The following is a 20,711-nucleotide window of genomic DNA, read 5'->3' as shown; positions in this document are numbered from 1 at the left end:
GACGCTAGTGTTCCGCGCATAAAATCAAATCTACTATTCTAAGATCTGAGCCAGCTGGTGACAGAACAATAGCGCTGCAGACACACGAAGTCTGCTATCTCTTCATAGTGAATGATTTAATATAATCAACAATAATTTGCAATTGAATAATCACATTTTCTCGAATTTAAAGCTTATTTTCAACTTTAGGTGAAAATGTTACTGAACATTAATTGTAGATTTTCATGCTCAATCTACTCCACTTGATTTTTTTTTGTTTCAATTGTATCCGAAGCCTGATAATTGGGAATCTATCTGCATTGCTGGGGCGGAGCTCCTGAAATTTTTACAGATATGGGACTTGTGGCAGTTGATAGAGCTTATCGATGACTATTTTAGGTATGAATTTGATCAAAATCGTTGGAGCCGTTTCCGAGAAAATCACGAAAAACCCTGTTTTTGACAACATTTTCGCCATTTTAGCCGCCATCTAGAATTGCATTTGATCGAAATTGTTCGTGTCGGATCCTTATAGTGAAAGGACCTTAAGTTCCAAATTTCAAGTCATTCCATTAATTGGGAGATGAGATATCGTGTACACAGACGCACATACACTCATACACACACACACACATACAGACAGACCAATACCCAAAAACCACTTTTTTGGACTCAGGGGACCTTGAAACGTATAGAAATTTAGAAATTGGGGTACCTTATTTTTTTCGGAAAGCAATACTTTCCTTACCTATGGTAATAGGGCAAGGAAAGTAAAAATTTGTTCATTTATTTCTGTAGGGCAACTTGATAGTTTTATATAATCTTTCTAACCACTGGATCCTATACGACACCCCGATTCTCTATTCGTAAGCAACTGATACGATTTTGATAAATTGTGAAAAAAATCACCATAATGTAATTAATTATTCATGAGAATTATGAAAACTAATGTGAGTGTGACTGTTGTCATGTTCTCCGCTCCATCGATTCGTAGTTGAATGTATGAAATAAAACAAACAATTAATGAATTAAAATACTTTAATCACTTGATATCAATTAAGCAACAGCATATAATAAAATTCTTGATTAACATATGCATGATGAATACTCAGTAACGGTACATGAAATGCATTCCAACAATTCATTCAAAAAGCAAGCTACCTAATCACCATTTTAAAAGCTGTAAGATTTAATTCAATGGACTTTGAAATTGAATACTGAGCTCCAGAAATTAGAATCTTGTCAACATATAGAAAATATAACTCTTAACTTTATGTTTGTAAGTCATACATGATTATAAAACTATAAAATTGAAAACAGGATAAGTATGATAAGAAAATATTCTATTCAAATTAGTCTCTCATAATACAATAATCTGTCGGGGAAAAGTCTACTAAAATAATTGAAAGCTATCCAAGATAATGATAATAAGCATAGCTGTCAAATTTATTGGTGACGTCAAAGAATCGTACATCAAGCATTTGTACCGGTGCTGCTTATTGAGTCCGAATCGCCTCAGGAATTCTACCAATTCACTTGAAGAGTTCGTCAAAAGGAAAAGAAGAAAATCATCCAATAATAGTAGTTATACTTCTTGTTTTTAAAACTATCATTTGAAAATTCAACACTGTTTATGTGGTCTAGTTTTATATAACAATACAACTTTGTAAATAAGACTTTAATTCCAATTAAATTGAATAAATATGACATGCAAAAATTAATTATGAAATGAATCAATGAAAAATATAAAAATGCTGTGCATTAGATCTACATTTGATTATCATTTCAAGTCACAAAAATAAAACTTTTATGCATTTACAAATAAACAGTAACGTCCCAAGGCATATTTTTTCTTGAAGCGGCCAATGGATTCTTATCAAATCCATAAGAATAAATGAGATAGTAGCTCAAAAATCTGTAATTATGTGACTTCAACCAGGAATTTACAAAGAAAAATATTTCTAAAAGTACTGTTGTAATATAGTCAAGTTATTTAATTTCAAGTTAACGCATCAGTTTAAGTAAGCAAACAATAGCGATTGCTTACCACCCACATTCATAAGCTAACTGTTGAAAAAGGGAATATTGACCATGTCAATTGAAATATCAGAAATTATTGCTTTTTACCTAGAATTACATCAGTTTATGGATTAAACTATGTTTCACTCACTAGATTTATTCATTACCAATGGATCAAGATTATATTCAAGCTATCAAATCATCATCATTTGAACGTAAGATTTTTCTCAGATAAAAAACAAATTCTATATTGTTATTTGATTTCTTGAGACAACGAATATATGAAAAATACATAAACGAAAACAACTCCATCAAAAACGATTGATTTTTCATCAATCAATCGAATTGAGGAGTCAAATTTGATTGATGTCAAACTAACCTTAGTTTCTTCTCAAACATAGCTTGAAGATAGGAAACAATTTTATAATTTTATCAACGGTGCTTCAATGCTTGAAAGTTTACAAGTTCCATTGAATGTTTTCAAGGATGTACCAAAATGCAACAGGACTTACACTTCAAAAGCTGGCAGTTATATAATAATAGGCTCTAAATCACTCAACAAATAATAAATAAATATATATGATAAATTGTTAAATACTCTCATAGTATATAATCTAAGTAGAAGGTAAAATACTATCACACTCGACCAAACTAGTGTATTCGTTCGTGAAGTTTTCGCTTAACGTGACATTAACGAAAAGTTGCGTGTAACGTCAAATATTCTAGTAAAACTAGACGATTTGATTGAAGATGACGTTATCTAGAAAACGCAACAATATTAGAATAATGAGACGTTAGTTTGCATGACAAGGCGAGCGATGAGAAAAGGAAGAGGCGGTGCATTCTGAATGCATCATTATTCTCTTATGTTAGCTACATCTAATTTTGGAAGAGAGTGCGAGTGAAGTCAATGTAGTCGAGTGCGCCGGCGATCGGTCGCTCCGTCTTTTGGTCGACGTAAGGCTTCATTCTGGCCACGCAGTAGTCGGCCATCTCCTTTGTCAGGTTCTGCAAAAAAGAGAAAACTCATTGTAAGGATTGACCTGATTCAGTAAAAATGCAATTCAAGAATATAATTTTTACGAATTTGTTTATTGATTTGATTCAGATAACATTCAATTCAAGAATATGCATTTGGATAATATATTTGTTTTTCTATTCAATTTGAATAATATATTTGCTTTTGGTAGTGTAGCGGAAATGATTGTAAGCATCTCTCCGAAAAATACGGTAATCTGGAAGCCTACTAGAAAGGAACCCCATTGTAACGTAATGGAACCTTTTCCACTGTAATGGAACTACCAAGCTTGTAATGCTAATACCTTCCCAAATTATACTCACCAATGTAAACCAATATTCAATGTAAATGAACAACAAAGAGTTCACATTATTAATGTGTATTCTAAATTCGAAAAGAAATTCTAGATAAACAATTTAGGGCCGGTTTCCGAGCTCGGGATTTAACTAAGATCTAGACTTTTAAAAATCAGGAGTCAGAAAATTGGCTTTCCGAAACGGGGCGTAGTCGTAGTTTTTATGATAATCGTAATTTTTCCATTTCTATAATGTGAAACGTTTTTCCTTGACGAAATGAAACATTCCTAAATAATTCAAAATAGCTGAAACTTTACTCTATTATCTCTTTATTTTATCTTGTGTTCAATTTTCTAGAAATTCAATTTAAACGTAGACTATGACTACGCCCCGTTTCGGAAAGCCAATTTTCTGACTCCTGATTTTTAAAAGTCTAGAACTTAGCTAAATCACGAGCTCGGAACCGGCCCTTAAAGTGTATGGCTGGAATTGGTAGCGTCATTAATTGAAGGGCTGCCATGAAATGAACACCTACCAAATTAATAATATTTCATAAATTTGCTCTATTTGATTGATTGATTGAGTACTTTATTTATGTAGATTACAATATATACTGTCTTATACACTTATATACAATAGCTTACAATACAGGAAAATTATAGATGAATTTACATAATATAGACTAAGAAAATAATTATTGAACTGTATATGATATGAAAAAGTAATTTGTAATATAATAACTATAGATAATTATATTGTTATGCATCTACATAAATTGGCGGAGCTTTGGACATATCAATGTCCATTCTTCGGAAAGAATATTAAAAATATCCTCCCCACTAACTCTCTACCAAACATTTTGGTGTTTCTACCTCCATTTGATGGAGACTACAGAGTGACTGCAAAATTCTTTGTTTACTTGATAGGATTTGTAACGTTTAACAATATGAATCTCTCTTCAATTTTTGACATTGATCAAAATTGGAAAATAAGAAATGATAGGTTAATAAGAAATTTTGAGGAATTGAAAAACGAGTACGACTGTAAACAAAAGTCTAGAATGTAGAATAATTTATTTATTATTGTGTAAAAAATATAAAAACTCGACAATTTTTATATTATTTTTCTGTGCATTTATATTTTGTTAATCAAGTACTTGGATTATTTATAAAATTCAACATCCATAGATTATCATTCATCAACAGAATTGTATCATTTGTACTGCTGTTATTAGATTGAACAAATGTATTTCTTATTTTTAGAACTCGTGGCTGGAGCTCAAGGCTTCTTTTTCCAGTCGTCACGCCAAAAACTATTGTATTTTAATGATTTACCCTCCATCATTCCAGGGAGCAGATGTAGGCTAATGTTGCTCCCATCCTGTCAGAGAGTACCCAGCCCACAGTAATAAATTGAATAAATTTATTTATTTATTCGTGGACAGAATCACAAATCATATAAATATGATTAGGAAGGAACAACTAAATGCGAATTAGTTATGACCACATTCACCACATAAAATTTGAAAAATCTATTCTTTGCAAGAATACAATATTTTCGAGTAAACTATCACTATTTTCAAATTATACCAGATACCACAATGTGATCTACCAGATAAATTAATTAATTCACAATCAACCTCACCCTTTAGGTACGTTCTAAATTAATAAAAAATTTCGAAGAGATGATAATTGTAAAACAAATTTATGAAAATAAAAGATGTAGACCAATATACTCACAGCATATAGCTCTTCTTTGGTGACATAAGGCTTATCTCCAGCTGTAATAGCTCTGAAGGCATTCTCAATTTCTTCTGAGCTCTGGACATTTTCGGTTTCTTTGCTGATCATGAAGGCCATGTACTCTTGCAGAGACACATAACCGTCTCTGTTGGGGTCTACTACATCTGAAAATGGAAAATGAACAAAACGTTACAAACAATACAATTTGAGATTGTAAACGACATAATTTGAGCTCATTTAAGAAAGTAAATAAGACATTTTCATCATAGGTAAAACTATTACCAAATTAAATCAAATTATGAGAGCAATCCAATCATTTAAAACTGTGCTGTATCTTCAAAAATGTTAAATAGCCTATACTAAAGACTCCTATCTGAAGCTCATCAATCCTTGAAAATATACTTGGGTCGATACTGTATAACGAAAAGAATAAGACATCTAATTCTAAGAATAAAAATGGATGTTAAGAGGAAATTTTCAACAAGGTTCTGATAATTTGTTTGAAGTTTTTAAACTTTTTATGAGTGTTGAAACTGTTTGAAATTTGGCTTTGAACTCGTCGAATGAACTTTTTTCACCTTTGAGCGCTCATGAAAGTTCAAAATCGTCAAAGTAACAAATTATAAGAATATTATTGGAAATTTATTCCTAATTCCGACCATATCCTTTGGAATGAATTGGATTTTGACTGATAGTTTTTTAGTTATTGACTTTTTCTACAATGTCATAAAATCGATATAACTCGAAAACTAAGGTCGATAAAGGAAAATTTTACACAACATTTTGTGTTGCAAATTTCATGTAGAATCTACGTTCTTCGGCTGTTACACCTTTCGTGGAACACTCTGTATATAAATATGTGTAGATACTACTCTGTATTTCTTTTTAATACACAACTAAAATCCAAGTGATTCCATAATAGCCACACTATAGTTATAGTAGCCACGTTAAATGGCAATGGAGAAAGATAGGAGAACAACGTTGTCGATCCTCTGTCTTGTTAATGCTTTCTATAGACGGTAGCTGATACAGGTTTATTGATGTGTTATTAGTTGTTAAAAATTCTCGTTAAAAATAATCAATTATATTTTATTAAGCAAAAAATGATATTTTTCAATAATTTCATAATGAATTTTCATAATTAAAGGTGCATTTTCGTTTGTGCGTGAATTTCCGCAGTCGACAACAACAAGCATTGTTGACATTCATATTGTTCAAATTTCAAGTGTGCTAAAACAGCTGATCAAATAACTTTTCATTATTTGTGTTTATTATTCAAGAATCAAAACATTTCTAATAATATCAAAATATTGCCATTTAAAAGAATAAAAAGTATGAACTCAACCTCAACTCAACCAAAATAACTTTTCATTATTTGTGTTTATTATTCAAGAATCAAAACATTTCTAATATCAACATATTGCCATATAAAAGAATAAAAAGTATGAACTCAACCTTCCCCATTAAAACATAATTGAACATAATATTTTAGGTTATTTAGACAAATTGAAATCTACCCAATCTGAGATCCTCACCCTGTCGTGGGCGACGACGGCATTTACGCACAAACGAACCCAGCTTTAGATGAAATATTTTGTTAATTAATTATTAATTCTACATTGTTAAAAGACGATCTGGCAACAGAGCAAAGCGAGAAAGAGATAGCGCTATCTGGTTTGTTGAATGATAGACAAGGATAGCAATACCATTGCCAATCAAATACTGCAATTATAACGTGGGCCTCACTATGGGAGATTGCGCCTGACTGACATTTGAAACAATCTGCTGGTAGAGCTAGAAGAGCGGAAGAACATTGACAACTTACCGAGGATTGCTTCGAACTCGGGGTCGTACTGGCCCTCCTCAACCATGGGCAGGTCGTAGCCGAGCGCCCGCAGACAGGACTTGAACTCGGCCTTGTCCAGGCGGCCACTCTTGTCCTTGTCGAAGTGCTTGAACATCATCGAGAACTCCTTCAGAGCATCTTCGCTCACGCCTGAAAGCCAACCAAAATATTAACATCAATAATTAACACAAGAGACATCATTACAAATATCCTGATATGTAATTATACATCAACAAAAATGAGGTTTAGTGGATATAAAAGCTCCTATGCACCTCCCTATCAGCATTTAATACACTATAGTAACATCAAGAGAATAGCTCTTGCCAATAAGTGAACAAGAATTCAGTTAGATGGTGCCTACAATAATACTTACGATGTGAGGCCGATTCCCACATATCAGTATCAGAGTCAGTGAAAATATTAAATAAATAAATAATAAATAAAGGCTTTTATTGAACGAAATTTCATTACATTTTAGAAAATAATCAAGTAAATGTTAATAAATTTTTATTGTCAGCATTTTCTCCTTGGCTGAGTGCCGTCAGGAGGTGTTGACAAGCTTTTTATAAATGAATTTTAATATTATTTATTCATTTTTAAAATAGAAAATATATGCAAAAAATAAAAATGGAAAATACTATTTTACAGAGGAAGAGAGGGTAATAGTACATCTTGTGTGTATGGATTAAAAATTGAATTCTTGAATCAAGAAATATCTGTACGCCCAAGCATCTCTGCAGTATTGTCCTATCAGCATCCAGTTGTCACCATTCAGGTACGTCTTCAGCTCCTCTACAGCAAGCAAAGTCTTTCCGAAGTATCGCTTTCTGAACTCTGCAAGCACCGGGCACCTGGCTATGAAGTGCACTACATCATCTTCATCCTTCATGTTGCATAGAGAACAGATCCTTACATCCTGCCTGTGGGAATATTTGTTGAGACGAATGAGCTCGGTCCTTGACTTCATGAACCACTTAATCAATGTGAAGTCCACTGGTTCATACACGTAGTTTGTGAATTGCGTCAGTTCTGGATACAGGGAGTATCGCTGGCTTCTCTGAAGTCTGCCTCTGAATCCCTCTCTCAGTCCCTCAGTGACTCTGATAACAAGAGCCTCAACATCACCCGCAAGGAATTCCGTTGCTGAGACCCCATAAGCCGTTTCCATATCCATCCAGTCTCTGTACACAAACACTTTCCTCTCCATAGTTTCCTTGAGCAGAATCAGTGAAAATATTATTACCAGGATGTTTAGGGCCGGTTTCCGAGCTCGGATTTAGCTAAGTTCTAGACTTTAAACAGCTGGAGTCAGAAAATTGGCTTTCCGAAATGGGGCGTAGACGCAGTTTTTATGATATTTATTTTCGCTTTTCTATAATTAGAAACGTTTTTCTTGACGAAATGAAACATTTCTGAAAAACTCAAAATAGCTGAAACATTACACTATTTTTTCTCTATTTTCATTTTTGTTCAATTTTCTAGTTTTTCGAAGTTTAATTTGAACGTGGACTGCGACTACGCCTCATTTTGGAAAGCCAATTTTTCAACTCCAGCTGTTCAAAGTCTAGAACTTAGCTGAATCCCGTGTTCGGAAATCGGCCCTTAATGAGACTATTCCCGCTCAGCCCTCACTATTGATTAATATTGACATAATGGGGATCCATCGTTAAGCTGATAAGCTAACAGCACAAATGTAAAGGATTTTAAACTAATTCTACAAATTTGCTATGCTGTTGGGGTGAATGCGTACCAGACTGGTTCCTGGCCTGTATCTGCTGCTCGAGGTTGTGCTGCATGCGCATGCCCAGCTGGTCGAGCTGGTCCCACTGCTGAGCCAACCCCACTGTGCTGTGCTCCGTGTATCGGTTGTCCAGGATCAGGTGCTCCTCCAGAATTGCACCCAGGTCCTCAATCTTCTTCAGGTCCGACCGCCGTGACCGCACCTCACCTGCTTTTCTCTACACAACAGACAAATTCTTGATGTAGGCCTAACAAGCAGATTACATTATTGATGTTGGACAACTAGAATAATAAAACTATTGAATAATAGTGTTGGGTACGTGGAGAATAATACAATTGAGCTATAGTGTTGGACAACTAAAACACAATATAATTAAATTATAGTGTTGGACAACTAAAATACTGTGTAATACAATTTCATTACAGTTTTGGACTCCTAAAATATCATATAATACAGTTAAATCATAGTGTTGGACAACTACAATTATAATACAATTTGAATATAGTTATTGGACAAATAAAATAGCCTACATAGAGAGTAAAATACAATATGAATAAAGTCAAGGAATTCCGGATTCAGTAGATCAGGATGTTATACTATTATTATATTATATATTATTAGGTGTTGTTATATACAAATGGAATAAACATTGATAGTTGTACCTTAGTTGCTTCAAGCTGTTGTTCCAATGAGCCTGATCCTTCCATCATGGATGTTCTGTAAAAATACGTGAAACAGTTATCAATAACCTGAAAATATTACAGAATACACAAAAAACACAAAATTATTTTAGGATTACTTTTACTGTATGATGAACAGTGCCTTTAATTCCTTTAGTCGTAACTATGTATTCGAACGAATTTTGACAATAATATTTAACAATGAAGCAAAATACAACTATTTTTATTTGAAAACAAACAAATTGTATCTGAAAAAGTGTAGTGACAATGAAGGACAATAATTATGCTTCTTCTATGTTCCGTAATGGTTGTACAAAGTGAGATTGACATTTGTTAAAAATTCAGGTAACTTGATCTTCAAAACCAAATGATTAGTAAAAGTTGAGTGAGTTATGATAAACTGGGACAAGTTAGTTCAAGAGTTGACTGTATGGGTTAGTTTCTATACTTGTGATCTACTATCAACCCACTCAAGTGGCAACTTCAAACACAAACAGTACAATATCATTACAATACAGTACATCCATCAATTGATTGTTTCAGATTTGGGATTTTAATTTAAAATAGCACTCTTCTTACACTAGATCAGTAGTTGGAAGTTCAGAGTATTAGTAGGATCAATTACAATGTAAGAAACAATTGTCTCAAGTATTTCAAGTAAGAAGATTAGTTTGGGATGAAAAAATTTATTTATTCTTCACCACTGAATAGGCTATTTGTATTAGATTAAACAAACCACACATTAAATTCAATTCCCAGCAAAAATCCATGCTAGCAATTACAGATTTGTAGAGCAATGAATAAAAATAAAGTGTAGAGTTAAAGACAGATTTATCAACAACTGTAAAGCTTTTTTAAGCGCGAAAAACAGTATTCAAAACGCTGATAATATTCACCCATCCCAGCCAAGGAGTCTGTATCTGTTCTCATCCAAAAACAAAAAAATATTTTCGTGAAATTACTGCTCCACTATATAATAATTTCACAATTATATTCAACAAAAATATCTTTGGAAAAAAAAATTCGAAAACTGAATAATATAAAGAATTCACAATATACAATATTGAACATAATATATTTTCTCAAATGCAATAATTCCTACAAATATTTACCAACAAATATTATAAGTTTAATTATTTAAATTGAGCGCTTTATTTATCTTAATATTCTTTAAGACTAGCTATGCGGGGTGCAAGTTTTATAATAGACTTCCACGCTTTTTGAAGCTGTCGTCCACTAGCGGTGAACTGAGAGGGTTCAGGGCTGACCTTTATGAGTTCTTGGTTGAAGGAGCTTATTACTCGGTGGATGAGTTATTTTGAGGGCCAACCATGATAACTGTTGTAAATTGTGTAAATTTGTAGATTTTTTTTGTTCTGACTGGTTTTTGTGATGCTGAGATTTTTTATAATTGACGCATTCATGTGCATTTTGTGTAAGTTGTCTGAGTAGGGATGATTGATATAGACTATATTTACGTTTTATACAATGTTTCTGTGATTTGACCTGACTGTGATTGATTCTTTTTCAATCTCCATTTGACCTGACTGTGATATAAATGTTATCAATAATTGGTATTGTTTTAATCATTAATAGATATATGTTGTTGGTTTTTTCTGTTATAGTTAAATTTAATTATGATCTGGACTGATTCAGCAGTGGAACAAATAAACTGTGATAAGATGTATATTGAATAGACCATGGAATTGAACTTATATTAATATTGTATTGACTCTAAATTACTGTATGACGAAATTCTATGTTTGTAAAAGCTCTTGAGTTTGATGGAATGTTCAAATACATAACCTTAGTTTCCAAGGATTCTAACAGATAGTCATCAACTGAATTTGAATGAATGAATAAGATTGATAAAAGATCGTTGTGATAATGCATTAATTATATTTGAGTTAATGAGCTTAGACTATAAGTCTTATCAATGTGTCATTTATCATTTCTCCTATATCACATAGTGATTTAATCCGTCCAATGCAGCTTATTTAGAATGGATACCTTGCAAAGGTCTAAAAATACATTATACATTTGGAAACATATAATTGATTGAATGGATTTCTCACCTTGTTTCTGTGAGCCACTGGTGGAAAGCGTTGGCGTGTTTGGCGAACTCCTTTCTGAGTTTGTCATTCTCCTCTTGCCTCTGAGCCTCCTTGGCCAGTTCAATGTCACGTTCCTGAAAAATACGACAACAATCTCTGATCAATCATTGTTCAAGATCAATGATTTAGAACAAAAAAAGTTTAGTAAATAGAGTTTGAAAAAACTGAATTGGAAATCAACACAACCGGATGAAAAGGAAACTTCAAGTGAAATAATTATATTTATTAAGTGGAATTATTTGAAATCCAAACCTCAAGTGAGAACAAATCGATTAAGTTTGACAAATAAGATCTGAGAACTGGATATATCAAATAAATACAACGGAATTGTACAATCAATTGGGTAGTAAATTTTCAACTTGAAAATTGATAGTTTAAACAGAAGAAGGATCTACTTGGAATCAATTACTATCAACTCACTAAATTACTATCAATTGGATAGTAATATTCAACTTGAAAATTAAAATAGTTTGAAGATTAACTTGAAGAAGAATCTGCAGAGAAATTGTTTTAGGTGGAGAACGAAAGACTCCAAGATAAACAAAATAGTGATATACTAAATCTTATGTTGGCAGTGCCAAATATTACATTTATTTATTTATCCATTGACAATTGACAATTTCCACTGAGTCTAACAAGACCTATAGTGGTACAAAACAAAATAGCACTGTACATGAATAAACTATAAGTATTAATGTGAAACTAAAATTATAATAGATGAGCACAGTAAAAATTAATGTAGATTACTACAAAAACAAGATAGAATTTTTTTTTGACTTTTTTTCTTCTCATTTTTATATTTCTATCTTGTTTTTGAAGTAATCTATATTAATTTTTACTGTGCTCATCTATTATACTTTTAGTTTACATTAATACTTACCGTATAGTTTATTCATGTACAGTGCTATTTTGTTTTGTATCACTATGGGTCTTGTTACACTCAGTGGAAATTGGCATATTGTATAAATAAATAAAATACATTGTTAATACTGTTATACTCAAGTTACAATCAATGTCTATTTGTATTGTATTGGTAATTATATTTCTCTGGTAGGCTAATTACATTGTACAAATGTGTACTTGTGATTTTTGGCAATAAATTCAATTGAATTCTGGGAATAAACCATTCGAGTGGACTAGATAGTAAAAAAGTCGTATACCAAGTCGTAAGGCTCATTGACGGCTTAAATTATATATTCAGGCGGTGGGACCTTCCCGCAAGGGACTCCCCACCAACAAAAGCCATACGAATTTACTTTACTAGTGGACTAGATTTATTGATGATTGAACCGACCTTGATAATCTTCTGCAGGTTGCGCCAGGTGTCCTCGAGCGCCTCCATGGTGAACCAGGTGTAGGGGTTGGGTCCGACATTGAAGCTCTTGATCTGCTGATCTAGCGCGGCCAATGCCTCGAAGTCAGCCTGCGCAGATGACAGTGAGGCCTGGAACTGCGCATGCGCGTCACGCAGTGCGCGAATCTCCTCGATGGAGTTGCAGCGAACTGGGTCAGTGAGGTCCTCTTCGGCGTTCTCGAACCACGAGTTGAACGCCGACGCCTTCTTCGCGAACGTCAGGTACAACTCCTCGATCTGACGGAACTGTTCCTGCATACGCAGCAGGCGCTGCTTTCGCGCGTCCGAGTCGCCCAACAGTTTCTGCCATCTAACCACACAGAATTGAAAAATTTATTCTTTCAATTAAGTTTGTAGCGTGAATATTGATGTTGTGGAACTTTTTCATAATTGAAGAGACTTGAAATGTTGTCAAAAATCCACTTTATTTGAAATATCGGGGCACCGAGCTTCGCTCGTTATTTTTACTTTCCTTGCCCTATTACCATAGGTAAGGAAAGTATTGCTTTCCGAAAAAAATTAAGGTACCCAAATTTCTAAATTTATATAAGTTTCAAGGTCCCCTGAGTCCAAAAAAGTGGTTTTTGGGTATTGGTCTGTATGTGTGTGTGTGTGTGTATGAGTGAATGTGCGTCTGTGTACACGATATCTCATCTCCCAATTAACGGAATGACTTGAAATTTGGAACTTAAGGTCCTTACAATATAAGGATCCGACACGAACAATTTCGATCAAATGTAATTCAAGATGGCGGCTAAAATGGCGAAAATGTTGTCAAAAACAGGGTTTTTCACGGTTTTTTCGAAATCGGCTCCAACGATTTTGATTAAATTCATACCTATAATAGTCATGGATAAGCTGTATCAACTGCCACGAGTTCCATATCTGTAAAAATTTCAGGAGCTCCGCCCCATCTATGCAAAGTTGGATTTCAGATTCCAAATTATCAGGCTTCAGATACAATTTAAACAAAAAAAGATTAGTAAATGGAGTTTGAAAAAACTAAATTGTAAATCAACACAACCGGATGAAAAGGAAACTTCAAGTGAAATAATTATATTTATTAAGTGGAATTATTTGGAATGAGAAACCTCAAGTGGAAAAAATCGATCAAGTTTGACAAATAAGATCTGAAAACTGGAGAGATCAAATAAATACGACGGAATTGTAAAATCAATTGAGTAGTAAATTTTCAAGTTGAAAATTGATAGTTTTAACCTTCCGACAGTCGCGCTGTTGTAAAGAATACAAAACAGTGTCAGTTTTTTTGCTGCATAAAACTATTGAATGGGGTGGTGTCAGTGAGAGTCACTTATGCATTCCAAAACTTTCCCCCTATCACTCCACTTAGTTGCAGTATCAACCGAGCAATGGTTCAGTCTTTAGGTGCCATTTAGTCGCGACAGTGCATAAGTCGCACTGTGCATAAGATAGGGAAAAACTGTATACGGGGACTGCGAACGAACCAATAACACAGAATTGATAGTTTTGCTTGATGTACCTTATTGGGCTATGAAATGGTAATCATCCAAATGTTCATAGGCGTAAAATAATCCAAGAAGATGGAAAAAGTAATTATACAATTAATATGTTTTGACAGTAAACAGAGTACATAACACTAGGAAAATTGGATGTTGTAAAAAATACAACACGCGACTGCTCGTGTGATTGAGTAGGGCGAGACTACCGGAAGGTTAAGAGAAGAAGGATCTACATAGAATCAAATACTATCCATTAGCTAAATTACTATCAGTTGGATAGTAATTTTCAACTTGGAAATTAATATAATAGTTTTAAGATTAACTTGAAGAAGAATCTACATAAAAATAGTTTTAAGTGGAGAACGAAGTTCTGAGGTTCGAACCATCCAAGACTCCAAGATATACAAAAAAGTGATATACAAAATCTTATGTTGGCAATGCCAAATAATACATTCATAATATTGTTATACTCAAGTTAAAATCAATGTCTATCTGTAATGTACTGGTAATTATATTTCTCTGGTAGGCTAATTATATTGTACAAATGCATGCGTACTTGTGATTTTTGGCAATAAATTCAATTCAATTCTGTGAATAAAACCATTCGAGTGGACTAGATTTATTGATGATTGAACCGACCTTGATAATCTTCTGCAGATTGCGCCAGGTGTCCTCGAGCGCCTCCATGGTGAACCAGGTGTAGGGGTTGGGTCCGACATTGAAGCTCTTGATCTGCTGATCTAGCGCGGCCAATGCCTCAAAGTCAGCCTGCGCAGATGACAGTGAGGCCTGGAACTGCGCATGCGCGTCACGCAGTGCGCGAATTTCCTCGATGGAGTTGCAGCGAACTGGGTCAGTGAGGTCCTCTTCGGCGTTCTCGAACCACGAGTTGAACGCAGACGCCTTCTTCGCGAACGTCAGGTACAACTCCTCGATCTGACGAAACTGTTCCTGCATACGCAGCAGGCGCTGCTTTCGCGCGTCAGAGTCGCCCAACAGTTTCTGCCATCTAACCACACAAAAATTGAATTTATTCTTTCAATCTTCATTTGAAGAATCAAAATGATCGGGTTATCCATGGATTACTGAGAAAGTATATTTTTTATATTCAAATTCTTTATTCAATAGAATGAATAGTGTATAAACAAGTGAATTAATCGCTCATATGAACCTCTAGGGTCTGTATTTGGGTCGACAAAACAGTAATCGATCAGACAGTAAATATGAAAATGCATTCATCAGATAATTTTCGGTAGGTTTCTTACAACAAATGAAAACAAATAAAACAAGATTACCGTATTTATCATTATATCTAGAAAATTTGAAACAGTTTGAATAGTTTTGAAGAAGTGAAGAAAAAACTAGATAAATGAGAACCCCTAATGATAGAAAGGGAGATATTCAGTGATTTTAAATTAGAAATAGATTAGAATTATACGTGGCTTCTGATTGAGTAAAGATTTAATGAATAGGCTTCCTCCAAATTTCGCCATGGTCAAAATTTCCATTTTCACTTTCAGATTTCTATTGAGATTTTCTTAACGAAAATTCAGTTACACTACACATGAAATGACAGCAGTAAAATTCCAAAATTTCACATCTTGTGAAATACAGCAAACGTGTATCTATAATTATATCTTTTCCACCTTCCTAGCCCGTATATACCTCAGAAAGATTAAATTTTATTCTGATCTATCTGAGCGTAATATTACAAGAGTTTTAAACATTTGAAATGAATGGTTGACTATCTAATCTCTGATCATCGTCATCCATCTCATTACCCACACACAAGTCTAGAGCCATAGCCACCTCTAATATACCTGTATTAGAGGTAGCTATGCTAGAGCTCATGTAGGCATTATCCTCACCAAAAAAGTTGGTTACTGACCTGGAGATGACGTCAGCGTGACGCTTCTTGATTGCTTCGGTCTGATCGTGATTGGCCGCCAACAGCTGATCCTTCAAAGCTGTGATGTTCTGGATGCCTTCGTGCTCAAATGCATGCAAACCTGACAACAAAAGATAATAATATATGAAAATATAATACACTCTATTAAGGTGCTCTAAATTCTATGCTGGTACCTATTATTAAAATGATTTTATAATTTTATATTATTCAATTTTGATAATTTTATATGCTAACACAGAGATTGTAATGTAACTGATCCAACAAAAGCGTTAACCGCGCATGCATGATGCATGATGTTTTATTGGTTAGTTCGCCCTAGGAACTTGCCAAGCTCGCGCTCTGTTCGCGTTCTGCTCTTGCTCGACCTGCGATCATCTTGCGATCTGCTCGTGTAACGTTCGTTTGCGGAGTAGAGCGTAAATCTGTACGCACCTTTAGATTTGAAAATCTACTTTGTGAAAATACTTGAGGACTGAAAATTTTGTGAATTGGAGAGCTACAAGACTCAACCTATTTCGGACTATGTGTTATCTTAATTTGAGAGAGGAATAGCACAAGGTTACCTTATTTTCCTCTCCCTATAATTTTGATGATGTACTTATTGTATAAATGAATAATACAAAAAAATACAGAATAAAGATGATTCAATACCTACACTATACGAGTATCATAGAACATTATAGTATTATCTTATTATTCTATTCTATTATTCTCTTTTGCATGTTTGAGGCCCGAATGCAGATACTCGTTTTGAACGGAAAAATGTGAGATGTTCGTTTAAACCCCCTATGAAACATATTATGATAAATGCAACCTCATCTTCTACCTGTAAACGTGGTTTAGCGTTAAACGTAAATGGCGCATATGGCCCTAAGGCCAGTATTCAGATACTCGGTTTAATCGGAAAAATGTCAGCTGTTCGTTTAAGCCACGTATGAAGCTCATAATGTTAAATGCAACCTTTTCTACAAGTAAACTTGATTCAGCGCTAAACGTAGATGGTGAATATGGCCCTAAGAGTCGTTACTTTTTCTAGTTTTTCCTGTTTGACAGAGCAATAACTTGAATAGAGTAGCTTCTATTGCACTGACCGGCATCGAAAGTTTCCTGCTTGGTGAGCAGCGTCTGCACAGTGGATAGGTCGCGTCCGTACTCGTCCGATCGCACATGCGTCTCCTTGTCTGCGATCCACGACTCGACCACATCTGCCTTCCACATGAACTGCAGGTAGGCCGAGTTGTCCATCAGGCGCGCCTTGCGTCGCGATGCCAGCGCCGACAGCAGGTCTAGCTTGTTCTACAAATCAAACAATTTTCACATTCTCACTATAGTAAAAACTCATAGTTAATTTATTACAATAACTTGCTGAATGGATCGACAGACTCCAGCTCAGAACTGTTCCATTCAAAAATGGAAACCTTGTTCTACAAGCCAAACAATTTTCTCATTTTCATTACAAGGAAAACTTATAATTCATTTATTACAATAGTTACAATAACTTGCGGAATGGATCAACAGGCTCCAGCTCAGAACTGTCCATTTTGCCTATTCTAATTTATACATTGTACTTGTGTGAAAATGAAACAATATCTTTGAAACTTGATATCGAATTACAGTATTACATTTTCTGGATATATTGTAGGGAAATACACAACGCTTTGTAGAATACACTTCAAGACATTATTGTACAGTAAATTAATGCACAATTATTTGATGTTCCTTTTTTATGAATGATAATGGTTTTATTTATAAATCTGTGCAAATATTTTTGTTCTTTGAGATCTTGTCACATTTGCTTTGCCAGCATCATTAATCAAAATTATTTTATGCTATGGTGTGTAATCAATTTTTATTTCAAATTTGGATAAATTTAGATTTTGTCTTCCCAGTTATTGTATTTGGAATGTATAATATGGTTGTTTAGTCATCACTGTTCCCAAATATTTGTGACCCTAGAATTATAAATGTTCAGACTCACTAATATGAAAATGCTTTAACCATAGAATAGAAAAAAATAGCATAATATGCTATCTTATGAAATCTTTTCTCTGTGCTCAACACTCTTACTTGACTCTCAACTTAATTTATTCTTACAATAACTTTTCTTCAATATTTAAATTCATTTCAAACACGAAATCACAATAAAATATGCTCCAATATCTATTTTTTTCTGTTCGTCCTTTTTTTACGAATGATAATGGTTTTATTTGATTTCTTATTAACGCACTGTACGTGGACTTGTGACACACTTCCAGTTGTTATAAATTATTTATCCAAACGTTTTTAGAAGGAGGATGTACCCTCACGATGATACCTACTCAATTATCCAATCCAAAACTCTTAGTGCCGTAAAAATTAAGTACCCTGTTTATATTTTATCTATTCACAACATGTTTCGACTGATTCGTGCACATTTGCATTGAAAATCATTTCAATAACTGTAGTAGCACTATAAAGGAAAAGTGGTATATAATTTTGTGAATTGTGTGATTTTATATGAATTGTGATTGAAATTGGAATAACTTTTCACCTGCAATTGTTGACAACGCTGCGCGATGCTGTCTGAGTGGTGGTTGCTGGCTTCGGTGAGCTTGGCGCCTGCGTTGCAGATGTCTGCGCAGCGGTCGCGGTGCACCGCAAAGTCCGTCTCGAAGGCGTCGTGCTTCTTCAGCAGACCCTGCACTGCCGCCATTGTGTCCCCGTAGTCCTCCACCGATAGCAGTTGCTGCTTCTCACTGCCAAACAAGTCACACATTAATAACTCATTTTACTAGAAAGAATCACTCTGGATAGCCATCAAAAAATGTCTTAAAAATGTATAATTATTATTCAACAATAATTTGCTGCTTCTCAATTACTGATAATGAATTTATTCAACTCATATAATATTACAAATACAACAAAGCTAAAACTTTCGATACAACATTCTATTTATTCATTCGAAATGTATTATTCATTTCTATGATTATGTATGTACTGTATATTTAAATTATTATTATTGATTGAAAATATTTCTAGTATTTGTATTTTGGCGAAAAAAGAGTGTGATTTTTTTACAACATTTCTAAACATTGGAAAATAATATCGAAAAAAATGGAAATATAATATCGAAAAAAATGGAAATAATGTCTCATTTCTGATATGAATGAGCTAACTTGGACATACAGGCAACCTCTGAGGAAGTAAATCCGTTTCAAGGATTAGAAGTGAAAAAATCCTTGTTTGCAATTCTATATAGATTAAATTCAATTCCTTGCGTTCAATGAATTAATTTGAAAAAAAAACAAGTTCAAGACTAGACTAAACTAGATTGAAAACAAGTGATAAATTGATAAATAATACATCAAAAACCTCCCAAAAAATTTAATTGGTCAATGGTCATTTAAAAAAAATAATTCTTTTTTGGAACACAAAAATATTAGAAAGAAAAGTTGTTATAAAATTAATTTCAGTGAAATGGCTGTGGAAGGCATGGACTGTAGGCGGTATGATTCACAACGCAGATAGATATTATAATCATCTATCTAAGATTTATAAGTACAATGTCAGTCTTATGTGAGTCTGATTTACTTGATTGAGCTTTGTTAAATAGAATACTATAACCAACCTGATCCATGCTTCTTCCTCTTCAACTTTAGCAAGGAACTGTTGGTAGGTGAGAGACTCCTCCAGTTTCTGTCCACGGGTGGCAGCCAATTGTTTCAACTCGGCCCAGGCCTGGTTCAGCAGCTTCAATCTCTGAAAAGTGCATAAAAATCATTTGTCAGCCATTGATTTATTTCAAACATAGAATTTAAAAAATTAAAAAGACATATACCTACTCACAATACCTATCCAATCATCTATTAAATTTAGTACGTTTCTTGTTTTCAAATGAATGTATTCTACCGATTATCCGTGATTCTATAGATAAATAATTACCTGCTCAATTTCTGGCACTCCCAAATTGGACACATCCATGAGTTTTTCGCCAGCTTCCTGGACAGCCTGTATGGCTGGCTCGTGGGACGCCAACTCAGCTTCCAGACGCTTGTGCTTCTTCTTCAGGTTCTGAACTCCGGTCAAATCTCTGCCGTAATCATCAGAACCAACCAACAGCTTCTTCTCCCTGGAAAATACAAAATTAAAATGTAAAATAAAGAGGTGCAAAATGAGAATTTATTTGCAATACACAAAAGAATTTGGAACCGTTTTACTTAATTTCACTAGTATATTTTGCAATTAACATTAAGGCTCAACTCACACTTATGCGACTCATGTCGAGAAGAGACACGACTCTAGTCGAGAGCATGTGTTTTCAAATGGTCACAGTCGCGGAGACTAGAGTCGACTGGTCTGAGTATCACCATTTGGAAACACATGCTCTCGACTAGAGTCGTGTCTCTTCTCGAACAGAGTCGCGTGAGTTGAGTCTTACTCGGATAAATGCAGTGAAAATTCTCGAAACTTGAGATGAATATATTTATTATTAATATGAATTCATTCATATTGAAACTTGTTAATTACACGTTTGTTTTGTAAACCACAAATTT

General features: G+C 34.1%; 1 protein-coding gene across 8 annotated transcripts in view; it reads right to left on the bottom strand.

Moving 5' to 3' along the window:
• Nucleotides 1–1,132: 1,132 nt before the first annotated feature.
• LOC111062476 (spectrin alpha chain-like) overlaps nt 1,133–20,711 on the bottom strand; it is a 53,269-nt gene continuing 33,690 nt past the window's right edge. For 2 of the 8 annotated variants that reach the window (XM_039433139.1, XM_039433143.1), the window contains 13 exons: nt 20,101–20,287; nt 19,787–19,917; nt 18,710–18,914; nt 17,271–17,475; nt 16,159–16,279; nt 14,910–15,279; nt 11,397–11,509; nt 10,218–10,241; nt 9,304–9,358; nt 8,651–8,858; nt 6,880–7,050; nt 5,052–5,218; nt 1,220–3,006 (listed from right to left, as the gene is read on the bottom strand). In XM_039433139.1, coding sequence (XP_039289073.1) covers nt 2,878–3,006; nt 5,052–5,218; nt 6,880–7,050; nt 8,651–8,858; nt 9,304–9,358; nt 10,218–10,241; nt 11,397–11,509; nt 14,910–15,279; nt 16,159–16,279; nt 17,271–17,475; nt 18,710–18,914; nt 19,787–19,917; nt 20,101–20,287 — 2,086 coding nt within the window. In that variant the 3' untranslated portion in view covers nt 1,220–2,877. Of the gene's footprint in view, nt 3,007–5,051; nt 5,219–6,879; nt 7,051–8,650; nt 8,859–9,303; nt 9,359–10,217; nt 10,242–11,396; nt 11,510–12,729; nt 13,100–14,909; nt 15,280–16,158; nt 16,280–17,270; nt 17,476–18,709; nt 18,915–19,786; nt 19,918–20,100; nt 20,288–20,711 lie in introns of all 8 variants that reach the window. The other 6 variants (XM_039433140.1, XM_039433144.1, XM_039433142.1 and 3 more) reach the window with 3 other exon arrangements.

The sequence above is a fragment of the Nilaparvata lugens genome, chromosome 7 (genome assembly GCF_014356525.2).
Source record: "Nilaparvata lugens isolate BPH chromosome 7, ASM1435652v1, whole genome shotgun sequence".
NCBI lineage: Eukaryota > Metazoa > Arthropoda > Insecta > Hemiptera > Delphacidae > Nilaparvata > Nilaparvata lugens.
This window is presented reverse-complemented; position numbering and strand designations above follow the sequence as displayed.